Consider the following 21,863-nt stretch of genomic DNA (forward strand, 5'->3'; position numbering starts at 1 on the left):
AACTATCTGTTGTTGGCTAAACCTATAATGCTAGTGGTTATTGTCTGTGAAATATCAGATTCTTATCTCCAGAAAGTCCTTTCTCAGAATTGTTTCAATTTAAAAGTGACTTGTTGATTATCTCCTACAAAGACAGATGAAATTAACATACCTTCTCTCACTTCCTCTAAGTTTATTCCATAAATTTTCTGTTTTGCTTCACGGTTCAGAATATCTGTTTGTTGTCTTTACAATTGAAAGACAACTTGGCTGGGTATCAAATTAGGTGATCATATCAATTTTATTAAAGTCTGTAGATATTTTTCCATTCTCTGATCACATTTAACATTACCATGTGTAAGTCTGAGTCCAGCCTGCCTTCCCTCACTCTTAAATGACTGGATTTTATACCTGGATGTCTGTAAGGCTCTTTCCTCATTCTGAATTTCAAGACTTTTCTGGATATATCTTGGTGTTAATCGTTTTGTATAACTGGTAGGTTCAAGGTTCTTCTTTTTTCTTTTTATTTATTTATTTATTTATTTATTTATTTATTTATTTATTTATCTTAGACAGAGAGTGGAGAGAAGGGCAGAAGGAGAGGGAGAGAGAGAATCTGAAGCAGACTTCTGGCTTAGTGTAGAGCTTGTCACGGGGTTTGATCTCACAACCTTGAGATCATGACCTGAGCCCAAATCAAGAGTTAGATGCTTAACTGAACCACCCAGGTACCCCCAGACTTTCTTTTTTAAGAAGACATCTTCCTTATTTGCTCAATTCTCTTCATACCAATTAGGCATATCTTTGATTTTTTGTAAAAGTCTTCTCTATCATCTCTGTAACAACTTTTGTATCTTTATTTTTTTCTCATTTGTTTGACTTTTTAGAATATGATAGCTACATTCTTATCTTTTCAGTTGCCTCTATATTACCACAAATGAAGTTTTCAATTCCTTAATGGTTTTATCTTACCCTCTGTTTGTTCCCTGAGCTCTAAAAGTTCCTTCTTAACATAATCTGTCATCATATTTAGTTTGATTTCACATATTTGTTCTTTAAACTATTCTTAGCACTGTTATTGTTAGTCATTCCCTTAGGGGGAAGACAGTTACCCTTGAAGGTACTTTCTCAGGTTCCGGTGGGGCTCACATTTGAGGAACTGAAATCTCTTGTTTGACTACCGCCAACATGAAACTGAGGCCTACGAACAATCCTATGGGTGAATTTTTAAGTGTACATTCCCTCAGTCAAGATTTTAGATGAGAATGCAGCTTCAATAACAGCTTGATTGAAACCTCATGAGAGACCTTGTGCTGGAAGTACCCAGCTAAGCCATTCCCAGATTCCAGACCAACCAGTTTCTGTAAGAAAATGAAAAGCTGTTTTAAGTTGCTAAGTTTTGAGATATATTTTATACAGGAATAGATGATTAATATACTATTTTTTATCTTCCTCTATTACTTATGAGAAAATGCATTTAAGAAAAACAGTAACTATGAGAACTATGAACTTCCCAGGAAAATTACAGGATAAAGGTATCATTTACAAATAATGATTCTTGGAAAAATTTTAAAAAATGCTTAATTTAAGTTTCATTGTAATGTTATCCTGGGTCATACTTTTAGAATCAGAATAAATTTCCATTCACTTTGAGCATTCTTTCTAAAAATCTCTGGGATATTTATCCATTCTTACCATGATCACTTCCAGTAATGCACGAAGTCTTTACAAATTGCTTTATTGTTGGAATTATCTTAAAATAAAGGTCATATTGAAATAAAAAGTAAGTTTGTGTCCTAGATGAAGACAGCATTTTATTGAATTTTGCTCTAGAATACATATACTTTACTCAAGATTTTCCTATACTTGAATTGATTAACACATCAATAATAACTTTCTTAGTTTACAGAAACTTCCATTAAAATTAGAATATGAAGGCTCCTTTAAGAATACCTACGTTCTGCTGATATAATAGTATGGAGAATAAGAAATTAATTTAACTGAAATGATTGCTTTTTAATTTTCAACTTTAATTTATTAAAACAAAGTTTTTTGTTTTGTTTTGTTTTTTTTTTTAAGATTTTATTTATTCATTCGACAGAGATAGAGACAGCCAGCGAGAGAGGGAACACAAGCAGGGACAGTGGGAGAGGAAGAAGCAGGCTCATAGCAGGAGCCTGATGTGGGGCTCGATCCCATAATGCCGGGTTCACGCCCTGAGCCGAAGGCAGATGCTTAACCGCTCTGCCACCCAGGCGCCCCGAAACAAAGTTTTTTTTTTTAAATAACAATAGAACTGGCTTTGAACTATTTTAGTCGTAATCAATTAATAAATGAAGAAGTATACCTTAAGAACCTTCTTATGTTTTATGTCTTAAGAGCTTTCTCATACTTCATCTTCAGTGAAACTTTTTTGCCACTATTAGTGCAAAGAGATATTTGATAAGGTTTTGTCTATCTGTATGTGACAGGGACTGGCTAAATGCTCACTGATCCCATTTCCTTTTCCTAGGAACCCTGGAAACGTTCTTAGTCTTTCTTATGATTGTATTGGGGCCATGTGATTTGCCTCTGGACTAAAATGATGTATGCGGAATCCAGGAGTAGTCATAAAAAGTCATGCACCTTTTTCCATTTTCCTCTGTCAACTAGCTGAAGTAAAGGAGCAGTAGATGCCAGTGAGGCCCTAACAGATATCAAAGATATTGGATGAAGAAAATCTGGTACCCAAACTCTCCACATGGAAAGTAAGTCAATGAACAACCGAGTGGAATATGATGTGAATGAGAAAGAAATATGAATTATGTTAAATATGAATTATGTTAAGAAATTATTATAACAGTCAGAATTTACCTTGATTAACATTACATTTAAAACTAAAAATAATTTTCAAGATTTTAAAGAGGCTACAGTTTGATATCAGGAGACTATAGAGCCCTACTTATATCCCTTTTCCCTAGTTCAGGCCTCTTGATTAATACCTATTTAAAGTATATTCCCAGGCCTAGTACCTAGGACAGGAGTTATTCAGTCACTAAATCTTATACAGAGCTTTATCAGTTATAGTGATCCAATTTTTATAACTGCTTTCTAATTAATCCTTGAGCACCAGTCTTTTTTCATATATCCAAATTCTGAAAATAGATTTTCATCCTATGTCTCTACTTCTAAATGCTATTTTGTTAATCCTTCTAGAAGGTCTAATGTTAGTGTGTAGACATTTTTGTTTTATGAATGCTGTGTTTCTTATTTTGTATTTTCACATAGTTGATTTTCACTGTATAGTCATATAATCAAGAGTCTAGGGAAGGCTAATAAACCAGACTGAATATCTGAAAAGCATCCTTTCCTTGACTCAAGTGAGCACATATGGAAGCAATAGGTCTTCAAACAGTTAGCTAAATGTAGAAAGTACACATGTGAGAAAGGTAACTCTTGAATTTCTCTAGATAGCTTTCTCTTAGTTTTATGTCAGGAAGATGAGATATGCTGTGGGATTATCCAAATTGTTTGGTCATTATAGCATGGTACAAATTGGAGATGTTTAAATTATAATTTGAGCCATCCACCCTGGTCCAAAAAAATTATATAGAATTGAGGGAAATGTGCTATACCTCCATGTCTAGGCAAGTAACTCTCAAATTATTTTAATAACAAATATTTTATGATTCACTTTTTATAATTCTTAAATTAATGGATATTCTAACCTACCTATATACTTCTTTTTAATTAATGAGAGGACAAACAAAAAAGTAATTTAACATAAAATAGTATTAATTTGATATGTAAGTTCTCAAGAACAATAATAAAAGAAATAAGGAGGTAATCGAAAGTTTGTTTCTGTTCATAAAATCCCCATGAATTAGTGACTACAATTACAAACTGATCCAAGTGTGGTATTGATAACTCAAATTTGACTGGCATTAACATTAGGTGGTATGATTTTTATGATTTTCTAAATGGTAAACAACTCCTAGTAAAATTCTTAACAAAATTAAATGTAATCTTCCTGTAATTTATATGATTTTTGCATTGATATATCCATTATATTTTTATTTTATTTATTTATTTTAAAGATTTTATATATTTATTTGACAGAGATAGAGACAGCCAGCGAGAGAGGGAACACAAGCAGGGGGAGTGGGAGAGGAAGAAGCAGGCTCATAGCAGAGGAGCCTGATGTGGGGCTCGATCCCATAACGCCGGATCACGCCCTGAGCCAAAGGCAGACGCTTAACTGCTGTGCCACCCAGGCGCCCCCATTATATTTTTAAAATATTTTGTATGTAATATAGTATAGAGTTGGAGTCTTGTCACAGAAAATTCTAAAGTGAATTTTAATCATGTCTAATGTGAATGTCTGGAAGGACACTTAAGAGTCCTGTGCATTTTAATTATAGGTTACTTAGCATTCCTGGGCTCCATTATCTAAAGCAAAGTGATAACATTGAATTATTGAGACAACCAGAACCACCTCACTTCTTCCCACCTCTTCTTAGAATCATTAGACCAGAAAAAATAAAGAAGAAACAGTGGTTGCCTAAAGTTAACATAGTGTTGGGAGTAGTCTTCCATGAAAGATATCTGAATAGGAAGATAAAGCTTTACTGCAAAACAACGTCTTTATTGCCCATTTGCCTTTCTCCCCATGGAGTTTCTTGAAGCATTGGCATGTTATTTTGTTTATGGAGACAGTAGTTTCCTTTGTAGAGTTCTGTGCTAGGATCAAGCTGGTATCTGGTCCTAACTCCTCTGTCACTTATCAATAGGCCACCCAGATTCTAACTTCTTCCTGCCAAGATGTTCTAGTATCACCTAATCTGAAACTCCTACAGCTAGTTTCCCCAGGGAAGCCTTGCTTCTTGGTGTTGGATCCTTATATTTCCAGTTGTTTCCTGGATCATGACCAGACATTACAATGTCTCCCTAGATCCTAAACTTATCCTTTAGATTGAAATTCTCTTTTAAACAATTGCTTCTGTGTCCTTTTTCTCAAAGATTAGGTTCAATGCCAGACCCCAACCCTCTCTACCTGCTAGTTAGCTCTAATTTATGTCCTTGTCTAGTTTATTCATGTAATGTGATCTAAGTGTAACAGTAATATAATCTAGAGGAAATAACAGCCTGCATGTCAAGCACAGTTACAAAAAATGCACTTTAAATGATCATTAATATATTTTATATAATAATTTCTAGAAGTTTTGAATTGTTTTATTATAAATTACATTGTATGATCACATTCACAGTTACAATGTGAGAAAAACTTTTCACATCATGTGAGCATCTAAAATGAATTCTTAAAGAAAATATCCAAACCTTCCTTTAACCTTAAATTTCTTTTCAACTTAAAAGTGTTTCTTTATAAAAGTTAAACAAGTGTAAACTGTCATTACAAACTTTCAAGGATTCCTAAGAATTGGAGAACATTATTAAAAAGGATTGTGATGAATGTTTCACGGGTAAGTGAAATTATGCTGTGCACATAATATAAATTGAGAGTCTAATAGATTATTTTTGTCATTTTCTAATATAGCTATAAAAGAAAGCTCAGATGATTCAGAAATGCTATCACTTATGAGAATGATCAAAATGTACCAACTCCATATAACCTTCAGAAGATTATAGGCCAAACCACTAGGCTAGCATGACAACAGAGGGAGGACATTGCTTTTTCTACCTCTCATTTGTAATCCAGAATATGAAGTTTAGATAAACAATATTCAGGCAAATGTATAGCATGGTATATAAATTCATCCTAAATTCAGATTTTAAGTTCCTCATCTACCTCTTTATTCAACAATATTTGTTAAGCTCATAGTAAGCTGGTACTGCTCTTAGTGCTGAGACTGGATAAAGAAGAGTATATAAGATGGTCTTTGCTCAAATGACATATAGTTATTGGAGAGAATAGCATATAATGTAAAACAATAACAACAGCTCTAAAAATTAACAATACAATGAAAAATAAGGTCATAAAGTTTCAATGAATGGTCATAAAATTCCAAGGTTTTATTAAGATATATTTGCCTATTTTTAAACTGAGAGAAACTAGAGTGATCTGATTTTATAGAGTGTATCATCCAACTGAAATAACTTTTCCCCTTCCAGAAGGAATTCTTATTCTTATAAAAGAACATTTAAATTTTGTATCTGGTCCTCCAAAACAATTTATCAGCAAAGGTTGTTTTGAAGAAACAACAGAAAATTGTCAACACAGAGATTACTTTGAGTTATGATGCCATTGCCCATGTGCCAAGTCAAATCTGGAAATAAGCCATGTCAACAATAAAAATCAGCCCAAGGTACTGAGGATATGAGGCAACAAAGTTGGTAAATTGCAGGAATCTTTCACATGTCAGACACTAGTGGTAGAAACTCCAAAGGCTGGGTAGACTCAGAGTGTTATGTAAATTACAGGTTGTTTATACCATTGAAGAAATCTAAAACATCCAAAATTATATGCTTTATCTTAGTAAAAATCCATGTAAAAATCCACTTCAACTGCTTGCAAGAATCACCATTTTTCCACCTGATGTAACTTTTTCAGTCTCTGAATCTCAGGAGTGGACTTCCCTAGTAAATCTAAAGTTTCTTGTTGACATTACTCCTAATCCAGACTGCCTCTCTGTTCAAGAAAGATAAAATATTTTAAACTAACCATCGACTCATAAATAGAAAAATGAAATGCTCTCTACACTTAAGTTTACTCCTACTAAAACCACAACAACACAAAGAAATGAAGTCAAAGACCAATTTATTGTCTGTTCATTTATAAAGAGAGAAACAGGTGTCATGTTAGCAGTAGTTAATAATCCTTGTCCATATCATAAATTCAGAAACAGTGCATATTCTGCAGGTGTTTGAGGTGCTGACTCATAAGGGCTTTCAATTAACCTATATTACCATGAGAATTTCTGATTTAAACCTCAGTCAATTTTTTAAATCAATTAAATGACACTCATATTCAAACAACTACTTTAGAGTAATTATTAACGACTCAGGTTTTTTTTAAATTAGATAATGCCTCTTGATGGATAGAACATTTGCACATGAAATTTGAAGTGATGATAATCATTTTCTAAAATAATAATATCAAGTTGAAAGCAAAATAGTTCTGAGGAATTCGCTTGACTCCAATGAGCAACATTCTCCCAGGTGCTGTTCCATTTCTCTTTTTTGCTTCATGAGTTTAGCTCAGAAAATTTTATTCATTTATTATCTCCACTTCCTCACCCAAATCAAGTGTTGGTGACTGACTATTACACTCTTTTTGAAGTCTTTTTGCTTGCCTTCTCTCGTTCTGGCTTGCTTCTGCAATTGGAAGTTGGTTACCATGTAGTGAGCTACACTATGGAGAGTTATCACTGAGAATGGCCTTTGACCAACAGTCCACGAATAATTAAAGCACTCAGTCCAACAATTCTCAGGAACTGAATCCTACCAACAACATATGAGTGTGCTTACTAGTGGATCCATACCATTTGAGTGTTGGGATGAGACTACAGTCCCACCTTGTGAAAGACACAGGATCCATTTAAGCCACATCTGGGTTCCTGTCTCACAGAAACCATAAGATAATAAACATATAACCTTTGTTCATTTTCTGGATGTCCTCACCATACTTCTACATTTTCTACAGAGGATTCTTCTCACAGTATCATAATTTTCAGGTTACCTTCCTAAGATTCATCTATTTTAATTCTCTGTGTTATCTTGGGATCTTCTGAACAGGTTGGTATTCTTCTTTAAGAAGCTAATCCCTATAGTCCATTGAACTTTGTTTATTCAGCTCTTGATTATTCATTCTTCTTTGTAATGGAAATTAGATGGAAGCCAGAGTTTTTCATAACCTAATGTTGGAAGTCCTATTTCATTACTTTTGCCATAATCTATTCTCCAGAAGCAGATTACTAGCTTTGGTAAACAGTTGAAGAGAAAGGATTTCACTGTAAACAGTAGGAGGTGAGGATCATTGTGAACCATTTTAGATCTTACCTAGTACAAGCTTCATCATATTAGTTTCAGATTTTTTATTTTTAGAAATGAAATATCACACAGTTGAGGTCATCTACTTTCCTTATCCTGGTGCCATTTCTTTGCTTTCATTCTCCCTTTGTCCTGACAAGTTAAGCATTATAGTCATCTTGATACCTCACATTCATGTTTTTAAAATTGCATCACATATCCATATCCATAAATAGTATATTTTATTTTGATATTTAATCTTTTTACATATATATGTAATATATATATAGTATTCTATAACTTTCCTTGTTCACTAAACATTATCTTTTGAGGTATATTCATTTTGTTTCTTAAATATATACTTCATTCATTTTAACCATTTTAATTTTTCAAAACATGGAAAATTACAATTTGTATATCCATTTTTCTTCTGATAAATATCTGAGTTGTCTCCATTTTTTGTTATTAAACATTTAATACAATGGACATATTTTTGCATTTCATTGTTCTCCAGGTTTCATATACAAGAGCAGAATTGCTTTCCCAAATTTCTCTGCAAAGTAGACTTTCAAACTTTTCAGAAAAATCTTAACTCTATCTTAGGGCACTTCTGGGCTTAACTCTGAGCAGGCGTGGAATGACTTTCTATTCAGGTTTTGTTAGTTTTCTCATTTTTCACAAGAGCATGTCAAACCCAACTTTATTCTCTATTAAGGCTAAAGGGAATTACCTGACAAAAGCCATATGTCAGGGTCTTGAGAGAACAAACTCAAAGTCACATCTAGCCAAGATCTATCAAAGTCTAGGATGAGAAAACAATAACTATGGAGGATTACTTAGGAAATACTCAGACTCTCCATTCTTCCTGATACTCTAAATATGGATTAAACCGAGTAGTGAAAGACTTAAGTTATATCAAACCAGTCCCAGCCTGGAGACTTGCTACTCAAAGCATGATTCACCAACTAGCAGCATCAACATCACCTGGGAGCTTTTTATAAATGCAGATTATCTGGCCTTACTCCTGATCTATTGAAATGATATTTCTTTTAACAAGGTTTCCAAGTGATTATATGCATATTAAAAACTAAGAAGCACAGTTTTAGATAATTACTTCTCATTTTGTGGTTGATGATTAGGTTTCATCTACCTTTTTTAAAGCTGATAAAACTCATTGTTATGTACACAATAAGAATAATGTTCAGGTCACTGGTCATTACACCAAATAATAAACTCTTAATGAGGATCCTCCAAAAAATTTGTCTGATCTTAGTGTCAGAAATAGCTATGCTTCTACTGACTAATTCATTTTAATCTTTGAAACACTGGAAAATATGTAACTGGCCAGAGTTTATTTTTCCTTGACTGTTAATTACCCCAAATGGGGACTACCTTATAGCAGTTATGTTGGCACTTACAGTAGACTTGTTGAATTAGTCTTAAGCCTGGCTCCATTTTATGTTACAATTTTTGTTGTTTTCATCATTTTCATGTGCATGAATTCATATTTTCTAGTTGTATTTTATTTATCATTGTGAGCTATGTTAATTTATACTTGGAACAAAAGAAAAAAGGAGTAGGGGTGCCTGGGTGGCACAGCGGTTAAGCGCCTGCCTTCGGCTCAGGGAGCGAATCCGGCGATATGGGATCGAGCCCCACATCAGGCTCCTCTGCTATGAGCCTGATTCTTCCTCTCCCACTGTCCCTGCTTATGTTCCCTCTCTCACTGGCTGTCTCTATCCTGTCGAATAAATAAATAAAATCTTTAAAAAAGAAAAAAAAGAAAAAAGGAGTAGAATGCTAGTTGGTACCAAATTTACCAAATATAAGAGTATCCTGTAGTTCTGACCACTCAATACATTCTATTTTGTTGCCATTCCATACAATAATTATGCCTGAAGAACACAAATCCCAACATATCTCTGTGTAATGACTGTGACATTAAAGTTAATATAATAGGAATCTTAAAAAGACTTTGTTTGTTTGTTTACTTTTTTAATAATCTCTACACTCAACATGGGGCTCGAACTCATGACCCCAAGATCAAGAGTCACAGCTCCTCTGACTGAGCCAGCCAGGCACCACAAGACTTTATTTTTAAAGAGCAGATTCAGATTTACAACACAACTTAGAGGAAGGTAGAGATTTCTCATAAACCCTTCACCCCTACACATGCATGTCTTCCCCCATAAGCAATATTACTCACCAGAATGGTACTTTTTTTTTAAACTAAAGATAAACATAATTTGACATATCATGATCACTCAAAATCCATCATTTACATTAGGGTCAACTCTTGGTGTTGTACATTTTGTGGGTTTAAACAAATATTTAATGACCTATCCATCATTATGATATTCCAAGTATTTTAATGGCCCTAAAAATCCTCTGTGCTCTGTATATTCAACTCTTCCTCAATCCCCATCACTGGCACTTATCTTTTTATGTCTCTGTCATTTTTCCCCCCAGAATGTTAAATAGTTGGAATCATACAGTATGTTTCTTTTCAGATTGGTTTCTTTCACTTAGTAATATATATTTAAGGTTCCTCCATGTCTTTTCATTGCTTAATCCCCTTTTTTTTTTTTAGTGCTGAATAATATTCCATTGTCTGGATGAATCACAGTTTATTTATATATTCACCTCCTGAATGATATCTCGATTGTGTCCAAGATTTGGCAATTATGAATAATTCTGCTATAAATATCCATGTGCAGGTCTTTATGTAGACATAAATTTTTAATTCCATTACCAAGATGTGCAATTCTTGGATCATATTGGAAAGAGTATGCTTAGTTTTGTAAGAAACCACCAAACTGTCTTTCAAAGAGGCTGTAAAATTTTGTATTCCTACCAGCAATAAATGAGTGTTCTCCAGCATTTGGTATTTTCAGCATTCTGGATTTTGGCCATTCTAATAGGTGTGTACTGGTATCTCATTTTAATTATCATTTCCTGATGACAAGTGATGTGTTCCATCTTTTCATATGATTACTTGACATCTGTGTATCTTCTTTGGTGAAGTGCCTGTTAAGGTCTTTGGCTCATTTTTTAAATGAGGTCACTTGTTGTCTTATGTTGAGTTTTAAGAGCTCTTTGTATATTTTGGATAACAGTCCTGTATCAGATGTGTCTTTTGCAAATATTTTCCCCCAGTATGCAGCTTGTCTTCTAATTCCCTTAATATTGTCTTTCACAGAACACATTATGGGAATTTTAAAATTAAACTATTTTTAAAAATAAAACCTTTTTTAAGGAGCTAATATTATGCTTAAATAAATTTTAAATACCAGCTCTATGAGATGATGTTCACATAGCAACAACTGGCATAATCATGAGGAATGAATTTGCCTGTGCTTGGTGCAGCAACCTAGTATGATACTTCTAGGATATTTCCAAATAGTTTAGTTCTTATGAAATGTTTCTTTGAGTGTGTAGTCCTTCATCAAGCATAAATGAAATGTAACCCAGTGTATTGGACTTAAAATCAGTAGATACATGAATAAAAATTGCCTGCTTATTAGCAGTGTGACCTTGTTAAAGACGCTTATCTGCTTCTGAGTTTCCATTTACAAAGAAGACAGGAAGAATATCCACTTCACATATTTGTTGAGAGAAGTATTGAGATAAGCTATATAAAAGAGCCTGAACAGACCCTGGTAATAATCAGTTGTTAGTGCTTTTCTGATGGTTAACTAACCTTCTTTATTACAAAAAAAAAAAAAAAAAAAAAACAGACAACATCTAGAAAATGTTGTTCAAACCTTAATAGCTATTCAGTAGTCCTTAATTACTGATGTCTTAGTGTTGGAAATTTACATTATTTATTTTCCACTCAGAAATAATGCTAAATGTACACTTTCTCAAGGACCTGGCAGCCATTCCTTTGAAATGCAATTGTCAAGACAAAAAGTCTCCCTATCTCCCAGTGTCTATAGGAGGATAAGAGACTAACTTCAATAAGCACAAGTTAATAAACTCACAGGGCTAAAGAAGAACAGAATATGCCACCTAAAAGTATCCCACTTCGGTATATTTATGATTTTGAAATGAAGTTACTTAAGAAACAGCTGATGCAAAAAGGACACTCCAGCTCTCCTTCCTCCCCCTGCAGACAGGAAACCAATTTCCCATGTAAAAAGCACCCTCTCTCTACCAGGAGGGTGGAAGTCATCCTTACCACCAGAAATAGAGAATTTAGGGCCAAGAAGACTGTATAGACAAACCTTGTTACTTCTTCACTAATCACTACCTCTAGCCCAAACCCATTTATCTTGCTAATTCTTCACAAATTCATTGCTTCCTTGTCTAAAAGGTATAAAAGCTATTTGCTTTGGCCACTTCCTGTATGGATGAAATTAAATTTTATTTTCTCCTGTTATTCTGTGTTATGCCAATTTAAATATTAGACCAGCCAAAGAATCTGGAAGGAAAGAAAGGAAAAATTTTTCTACCCTTACCTGTCCTAATCACATTGACCAACCTCTCCCTTAATGTCCTCCACTTTTCCAAATCTTAAAAACTCAAATCAGAAAATGGGCAGAAGATATGAACAGACACTTTTCTAATGATGACATACAAGTGGCTAACAGGCACATGAGAAAATGTTCAAAATCATTAGCCATCAGGGAAATTCAAATCAAAACCACATTGAAATATCACCTTACACCAGTTGGAATGGCAAAAATGGACAAGGCAGGAAACAACAAATGTTGGAGAGAATGTGGAGAAAGGGGATCCCTCTTACACTGTTGGTGGGAATACAAGTTGTACAGCCACTGTGGAAAACAGTGTAGAGATCCCTCAAAAAGTTAAAAATTGAGCTACCCTATGAGCCAGCCATTGCACTACTGGGTATTTACCCCAAAGATACAGACGTAGTGAAGAGAAGGGCCATATGCACCCCAATGTTCATAGCAGCATTGTCCACAATAGCTAAATTGTGGAAGGAGCTGAGATGCCCTTCAACAGATGACTGGATTAAGAAGATGTGGTCCATATATACAATGGAATATTACTCAGCCATCAGAAAGACCGATTACCCAACATTTGCAGCAACATGGACGGGACTGGAGGAGATAATGCTAAGTGAAATAAGTCAAGCAGAGAAAGGCAATTATCATACGGTTTCACTCATTTATGGAACATAAGAAATAGGAAGATCGGTAGGAGAAGGAAAGGAAGAATGAAGGGGAGGTAAACAGAAGGGGGAATGAAGCATGAGAGACTATGGACTCTAGGAAACAAACTGAGGGCTTCAGAGGGGAGGTGGGTGGGGGATTGGGATAGGCTGGTGATGGGTATTAAGGAGGGCACATATTGCATGGTGTACTGGGTGTTAAATGCAAATAGTGGATCATGGAACATTACATCAAAAACTAAAGATATACTGTGTGGCGACTAACATAACATAATAAAAAATTATTATAAAAAAAAAAAACCTCTGTCACTTTCTGTTGTAAGGAAGTTAACTTTAACCTCTCTCCCCTTGCAAGCCTTGACCCCAATTACAATATTCTTGAAAAAAGTGTTCATTTCATGTTTAACTTCAACAGGTGAAGTTTTTCTTTGACACTTACCATCTTGTTTGAAGGCATCTGAGGAATGATAAAGATTGATGGGGGAATAATAATGTTGAGCGGCTCCTCGCCAGCTTGGTGAAGAAACACCCAGTGTTCCTAATAAAGGATTGCTGTATCGTGGTCTGGTCTTTGAACCAAAGAGGGATGAAGATGAACTCTTTTTAATTCTTAGCAACGCAGCATATGAAGCAGGGAAATTAGGAAGAGCTCCAGAATATTCTGTAAATGAAAATAATAATAAAAAGTGAATTCCAAGTAGACTTTTACTTTTCCTGTGAAATTATTTTTTCTGAAGACACTGTAAACAACTTCACTTGGAGCTGCAACCAAATGCAAACTACAGAGATAGTGGCAAAATAAAATAACATAAAATAAAACATTACTTTTGTATTTTAAAAATGCTTTGTTTTTATATAATAATTTTTTATTATATGATGTTAGTCACCATACAGTACATCCCTAGTTTTTGATGTAAAGTTCCATGATTCATTACTTGTGTATAACACCCAGTGCACCATGCAATACGTGCCCTCCTTAATACCCATCACCAGCCTATCCCATTCCCCTACCCCCTCCCCTCTGAAGCCCTCAGTTTGTTGCACTACTGGGTATTTACCCCAAAGATACAGACGTAGAGAAGAGGAGGGCCATATGCACCCCAATGTTCATAGCAGCATTGTCCACAATAGCTAAATCATGGAAGGAGCTGAGAGGCCCTTCAACAGATGACTGGATTAAGAAGATGTGGTCCATATATACAATGGAATATCACTCAGCCATCAAAAAGAATGATTTCACAACATTTGCAGCAACATGGATGGGACTGGAGGAGATAATGCTAAGCAAAATAAGTCAAGCAAAGAAAAACAATTATCATATGGTTTCACTCATTTATGGAACATAAGAAGTAGGAAGATCAGTAGGAGAAGAAAGGGAAGAAGAAAGGGGGGGGGTAAACAGAAGGGGGAATGAACCTGGGAAATAAAAATACTTTCTGGAAATTCTGCTAGTTTCAATGTTGGGTTTCTGCAAGAGAGAGAAAAAGAAAAAAAGTCGTGAAAGAAGAAAGGAAAGAGAAGAAAAAGAAAGGAAAGGAACAGAAAGAAGGAAGGAAGTAGAAAAAAAGAGAAAAAAGGAAGAAAGACATCCAAAAACTAAAGTCTTTATTTCCTTTGCCAGGAATATTTGGGAATTAACTTCTTTTTTTGTTTGCCTTTTATTAAAATATCCATTCACATACATTAGATCAGTTTCTTGCTTATTATTAAAAAATAGGAAAAAAGGGAAAAATATCCACATTCTCAGTTTCATCCTTTAACTGTAGATTGAATCTTCATGACTAAAATTTATCACTTAGTAAGAAATGTATCTAATGCAACATGTATCTTGACTAGACTGTAAATTATGCCCCATGTTCTTGAAAAGCAGTTAAATTCATAATGGAAAATAAACAATTTTAGACAAACCTTGTTTTGTAGATTTTGTTATATAATTTATATAACTTGATATTAATTATTAAGTAGGGACACTGTTACAAAATTCCTACATATTTGATTATTAAGAAATTTCTTGACCATATTTTGCTTCAATTACCAAGGTTTTTCATTAGAAAAAATATATATATATAGTGCCTGAAGGAGAATATATTAACTCTTTTATGTCCCCAGGAGTCAGGTTAGTGTGCAGATCAAATGTTTAAAAGACCAAACTAATTATTATGAAATCCAAAGAACATCTAGGAATTGGAAATTTTTTCTATGTCAAATCTCAATTGAATTTGACAATTTCCTTATGTTGGAAATATTTTAAAAAATCACACATTTTTGTTCAGGGTATCTGACATTTCAATTTAATGGATGTTAATTTAACAAAAAATGATTTATCATTGTGAGTAAGATTTTTCATAATGAAAATTATTTAGAATCATTGTACTGCCTCAGATTTTTTGAATGCAAGAAGCATTTCTGTGATTTGAAAATAACACTTTAGTAGGTGTTAAACATTGAATTAAGTGTAACATTTTCTGTTTTGTGAAACTGTAAATATGATTTCTCTGAAACTTGAAAAAGTATGTTTTTAGATGTTCTCCACATTTAAATTGAGTATGATATGTGTAATCCAAGCCTATCAGGAGCTGTTAAGAGATTCATGTACTTTAGTCCTTGTATTCAACTACAAGTATGATGAAGGTGGATCAATTTTAACTGAAAATAGCTAACCTCTGCTGGGCAAACTATATGACAATAGATTATGGGTAGACATAAAATTTCCTTTAAAACCTGGAATTAAATGCAAGTTTTGGCACCTAGAGGTGTAAGGAATTGAAAAGAGAATGAGTTTTCCTTTAAAGTAGTTTGTAGTTGTGGCTCTGAACCTATTCATTTCTTAGTGTAGTATGTTGCTTTGTGTTTTAGCTGCCCGCCCTGCTCATATAAAAAGAAAAGAAAAAAAGAGCTGTACCATGCCAGTGTAAAAATTAAAATGGAGTATGAGAATGTGGTTTATAGTTTTTAAAGCTAGAGAAGGATAATCAGAGGAAAACTAGAAGGGCCATAATAAGGCTCAAAAAAGCCAGGATCATCATTGAGGTTGTGAATTATATATGTGTACATGATTATTATATATACAACTTGCTAATATATATTAACAAAATACATAATAAGTACTACAGTAACTGGCTTATGCCGCTCTGTACAAACAGAGATGGGCCAAATGCTAATTTGGCTATGTGCTCCACACCAGGGCTTCATTTGTTATGTAATCAGTTGCATCTGTTGGAGGGGAGATTTCTTTCTTTCTTTTTTTTTTTTTAATTATATTATGTTAGTCACCATACAGTACATCCCTGGTTTCTGAGGCAAAGTTCAATGATTCATTAGTTGCTTATAACACCCAGAGCACCATGCAATATGTGCCCTCCTTACTACCCATCACCAGTCTATCCCATTCCCCCACACACCTCCGCTCTGAAGCCCTCAGTTTGGTGCTCAGTCCATAGCCTCTCATACTTCATTCCCCCTTCTGATTACCCCTCCTTTCTTTATCCCTTTCTTCCCCTACTGATCTTCCTAGATCTTATGTTCCATAGATGAGAGAAATCAAATGACAATTGTCTTTCTCTTCTTGACTTATTTCACTTAGCATCATCTCCTCCAGTGCAATATATGTTGCAGCAAATGTTGAGAACTCGTTCTTTCTGATAGCTGAATAATATTTCATTGTATATATGGACCACGACTTCTGAATCCAATCATCTGTTGAAGGGCATCTTGATTCCTTCCACGGTTTAGCTATTGTGGACAATGCCACTATGAACATTGGGGTGCCTTATGGCCCTTCTCTTCACTATGTCTGTATAATTGGGGTAATACACAGTAGTGTAATGGCTGAATCATAGGGTAGCTCAATTTTTAATTTTTTAAGGGACCTCCACACTGTTTTCCAGAGTGGCTGCACCCACCTGCATTCACACCAACAATGTAGGAGGGATCCCCTTTCTCCACATCCCCTCCAGCAATTGTTGTTTCTTGCCTTGTCAATTTTTGCCATTCTAACTGGAGTAAGGCGGTATCTTAGTGTGCTTTTGATTTGAATTCCCCTCATGGCTAATGATTTTGAACATTTTTTCATGTGTCTGTTAGCCATTTGTATGTCATCATTAGAAAAGTGTCTGTTCATATCTTCTGCCCATTTTTTATTTGTTTATTTGTTTCTCACATATTGAGTTTGAGAAGTTCTTTGTAGATCTTGGATGCCAGTCTTTTGTCTGTAGCATCATTTGCAAATATATTCTCCCATTCCGTGGGCTGCCTCTTAGTTTTTTTGACTGTTCCCTTGGCTGTGCAGAAGGTTTTTATTTTGATGAAGTCCCACCAGTTCATTTTATCTTTTGTTTCTCTTGCCTTTGGAGATGTGTCATGAAAAATTTTGCTTTGGCCGATGTCGTAGAGGTTGCTGCCTATGCTCTCCTCTAGGATTTTGATGGATTCCTGTCTCACATTGAGGTCTTTCATCCATTTGGAGTTGATCTTTGTGTATGGAGTGAGAGAGTGGTCAAGTTTCATTCTTTTGCATGTAGCTGTCCAATTTTCCCAGCACCATTTATTAAAGAGACTGTCTTTTTTCCACCAGATGTTTTTTCCTGGTTTATCAAATATTAGTTGCCCAAAGAGCTGAGGGTCCATTTCTGGGTTCTCTATTCTGTTCCATTAGTCTATATGTCTGATTTTGTGCCAGTCCCATGCTGTCTTTGTGATCACAGCCTTTGTAGTACAGCTCGAAATCCGGCACTGTGATGCCCCCAGCTTTGTTTTTCCTTTTCAACAGATCCTTGGAGATTCGGGGCCTTTTCTGGTTCCATAATAATTTAAGGACTATTTGTTCCAGTTCTTTGAAAAATGTCATCGGTATTTTGATCGGGATTGCACTGAAAGTGTAGATTGCTCTGGGTAGCATGGACATTATAACTATCTTAATTCTTCCGATCTAATAGCATGAATATTTTTCCATCTTTTTGTGTCTTCCTCAATGTCTTTCAAGAGTGGTTTATAGTTTCTGGAATATAGATCCTTTACGTCTCTGGTTAAGTTAATTCCAAGGTAACGTATGATTTTGGTGCTATTGTAGATGGGATGGATTCCCTAATTTCTCTTTCTTTAGTCCAATTGCTCGTGTATAGAAATGCAACTGATTTCTGGGCATTGATTTTGTATCAGGCCGCATTACTGAATTGTTCTATAACTTCTAATAGTTTGGGAGTGGATTCTTTTGGGTTTTCCATATAAAGTATCATGTCATCTGCGAAGAGAGACAGTTTGACTTCTTCTTTGCTGATTTGGATACATTTTATCCCTTTTTGTTGTCTGATTGCTGTTGCAAGGACTTCTAGTACTATGTTGAATGATAGTGGCGAGAGTGGGCATCCTTGTCGTGTTCCTGATCTTAAGGGAAAGGCTTCCAGCTTTTCCCCATTGAGAATTATTATTGCTGTAGGCTTTTCATAGATGGTTTTTATAAGACAGAGGAATGTACCCTCTATTCCGACACTCTGAAGGGTTTTAATCAGGAAAGGATGCTGTATTTTGTCAAATGTTTTTTCTGTATCTATTGAGAGAATCATATGTTTTCTGAATTTTTCCTTCTGGATAAAATCTAAGACACTGATAGATTTGCAAATGTTGAACCACCCTTGCATCCCAGGGATGAATCCTACTTGGTCATGATGGATAATCCTTTTAATGTACTGTTGGATTCTATTAGCAAGGATCTTGTTGAGGATTTTGGTGTCCATGTTCATTAGGGAAATCGGTCTGTTATTCTCCATTTTAATGGGGTCTTTGCTGGTTTGGGATCAAGGTAATTTTGGCCTCATAGAATGAGTTTGGTAGCTTTCCTTCTGTTTCTATTTTTTGAAATAGCTTAAGGAGAATAGGTATTATTTCTTCTTTGAATGTTTCGTAGAATTTCCCAGGAAAACCATCCGGGCCTGGAGTTTTGTTTTTTGGGAGGTTGTTTATCACTGACTCGATCTCTTCATAATTAATTGGCCTGTATAAAAAATCAATTTCTTCCTGTTTCAGTCTTGGTAGTTTAGAGGTTTCCAGAAAGGACTCCATCTCTTCCAGATTGCTTAATTTCTTAATTTGTTGGCATAAAGCTGCTGATAAAAGTTTCTAATAATCCTTCCAGTTTCATTGGTGTTGGTTGTGACCTCTCCTTTTACATTCATAATTTTATCAATTTGGATCCTTTCTCTATTCTTTTGGATAAGTCTTGCCAGTGGTCTGCCAATTATGTATTCTCTCAAAGAACTAGCCTCTAGTTATGTTGATCTGCTCTACTGTACTCCTGATTTCTAATTCATTGATTTCTGCTCTAATTTTGGTCAACTGCTTCCTCATGCACGGTTTAGGCCTGTCCCTCTGTTGCTGTTCCAGCTTCTTGCGGTGAGAATATATAAACTGCATTTTACATTTTTCTATTCTTTTGAGTGAGGTTTGGATGACTATGTATTTCCCCCTTAGGACTGCCTTTGCAGTATCCCATAGGTTTTGGACTGTTGTGTTTTCATTCTCGTTGGTCTCCATAAATTGTTTATTGATTTTTTATTTCCTGGGTTATCGAATCATTCCTGAGCAGGTTGGTTTTCAGTCTCCAAATGTTTGAGTTTCTTCCAAATTTTTCCTTGAGATTGAGTTCCAATTTCAAAGCGTTGTGGTCTGAGAATATGCCAGGAATAATTTCATACTTTTGGTAAAGGTTGAGACCTGTTTTGTGTCCCAGAACATGGTCTATTCTTGAGAATGTTCCATGGGCATTAGAATAGAATGAGTATTCTTTGGTTCTGGGATGTAGTGTTCTATATATGTATCTATGAGTTCCAACTCATTGAGTATGGCATTCAAAGCCCTTGTTTCTTTGTTGATTTTTTGCATGGGTTTTCTGTCTATTTCTGATAGAGGAGTGTTGAGGTCCCCTACTATTGACATATTTTTATCTATATGTCTCTTTATTCTGGTTAATAGTTGGCTTGTTTATCTTGCTGCTCCCCTGTTGGGGGCATATATATTTATAATTGTCATATCCGCTTGTTGGATACTTCCTTTAAGAATAATATAGTGCCCTTCTGTGTCTCTAACTATAGTCTTTAGTTTAAAATCCAATCTGTCTGATATGGGAATTTCTACCTCAGCTTTCTCTTTTTTTTTTTTAAAGATTTTATTTATTTATTCGACAGAGATAGAGACAGCCAGTGATAGAGGGCACACAAGCAGGGGGAGTGGGAGAGGAAGAAGCAGGCTCATAGCAGAGGAGCCTGATGTGGGGCTCGATCCCATAACCCCAGGATCACGCCCTGAGCCAAAAGCAGACGCTTAACCACTGTGCCACCCAGGCGCCCCTCAGCTTTCTTTTGAGTTCCATTGGCATGAAAGATGGTATTCCATCCCTTTATTTACAGTCTGAATGTATATTTAGGTTCAAAATGAGTCTTTTGTAGACAGCAAATGGATGGGTCATGTCTTTTTATCCAATATGCAACCCTATGGTGTTTTATGGGAGCATTTATGCCATTTACATTGAGACTGATTAATGAGAGATATGATTTTAATGCTGCCATGTTGCCAGTAAAGTCTTTGTTTCTATCGATTGTGACTTTCTCTTCTGTATCACTCTTGGGGCCTTTTTACCTTTATAGAACCCCCCTTAATATCTCCTGTAGGGCTCGTTTCTTGGTTGCAAAATTGGTCAGTGACTGGCGTTTCTGGAAGGTCTTTATTTCTCCATCAATTCTGAATGACAGCCTTGCTGGATAAAGGATCCTTGGCTGCATGTTTTTCTCTGAAAACGCTTTAAAAATGNGATCCCATAACCCCAGGATCACGCCCTGAGCCAAAAGCAGACGCTTAACCACTGTGCCACCCAGGCGCCCCTCAGCTTTCTTTTGAGTTCCATTGGCATGAAAGATGGTATTCCATCCCTTTATTTACAGTCTGAATGTATATTTAGGTTCAAAATGAGTCTTTTGTAGACAGCAAATGGATGGGTCATGTCTTTTTATCCAATATGCAACCCTATGGTGTTTTATGGGAGCATTTATGCCATTTACATTGAGACTGATTAATGAGAGATATGATTTTAATGCTGCCATGTTGCCAGTAAAGTCTTTGTTTCTATCGATTGTGACTTTCTCTTCTGTATCACTCTTGGGGCCTTTTTACCTTTATAGAACCCCCCTTAATATCTCCTGTAGGGCTCGTTTCTTGGTTGCAAAATTGGTCAGTGACTGGCGTTTCTGGAAGGTCTTTATTTCTCCATCAATTCTGAATGACAGCCTTGCTGGATAAAGGATCCTTGGCTGCATGTTTTTCTCTGAAAAAGCTTTAAAAATGCCCCCCCCCAACCCTTTCTCTCATTCCAGGTCTGTGTAACAGGTGTGATGTAATCCTGATACCTTTGCCTTGGTACGTGAGAAATTTCTTTGCCCTGGCCCATTTCAATACTGTATCCTTGGATCTATTATTTGCGAATTGCACTATGACGTGACGTGGGGTAGTTTTGTCGTGAATGAGCTTGGGAGGGGTCCTCTCTGCCTCTTGGACACGAATGTTTGTTTCCCTTGCTAGATTAGGGAAGTTTTCAGCTACAATTTGTTCAAATATCTCTTCTAGACCTCTGTTTTTCTCCACCCCCTCGGAGATGCCAATGATTCTGACATTGGAACATTTCATTGAATCAGTAATCTCCCATAACCTACATTCTTGCATGTGGATTTTTAAAGTCCAGATTCTATTTTAGCTTTATCTTCCACTAACCCATCCTCCAATTCGCCTATACTTT

At 35.4% G+C, this 21,863-nt stretch overlaps 1 protein-coding gene across 1 annotated transcript in view; it reads right to left on the bottom strand.

The window, feature by feature from the left end:
* Positions 1–21,863, bottom strand: part of CNTN5 (contactin 5) — a 1,363,322-nt gene that overhangs the window by 563,542 nt on the left and 777,917 nt on the right. The window contains exon 4 of the mRNA XM_034666129.1: positions 13,524–13,745. Coding sequence (XP_034522020.1) covers positions 13,524–13,745 — 222 coding nt within the window. The remainder of the gene's footprint in view (positions 1–13,523; positions 13,746–21,863) is intronic.

Source organism: Ailuropoda melanoleuca, chromosome 8 (assembly GCF_002007445.2).
Source record: "Ailuropoda melanoleuca isolate Jingjing chromosome 8, ASM200744v2, whole genome shotgun sequence".
In the NCBI taxonomy this organism is placed as follows: Eukaryota; Metazoa; Chordata; class Mammalia; order Carnivora; family Ursidae; genus Ailuropoda; species Ailuropoda melanoleuca.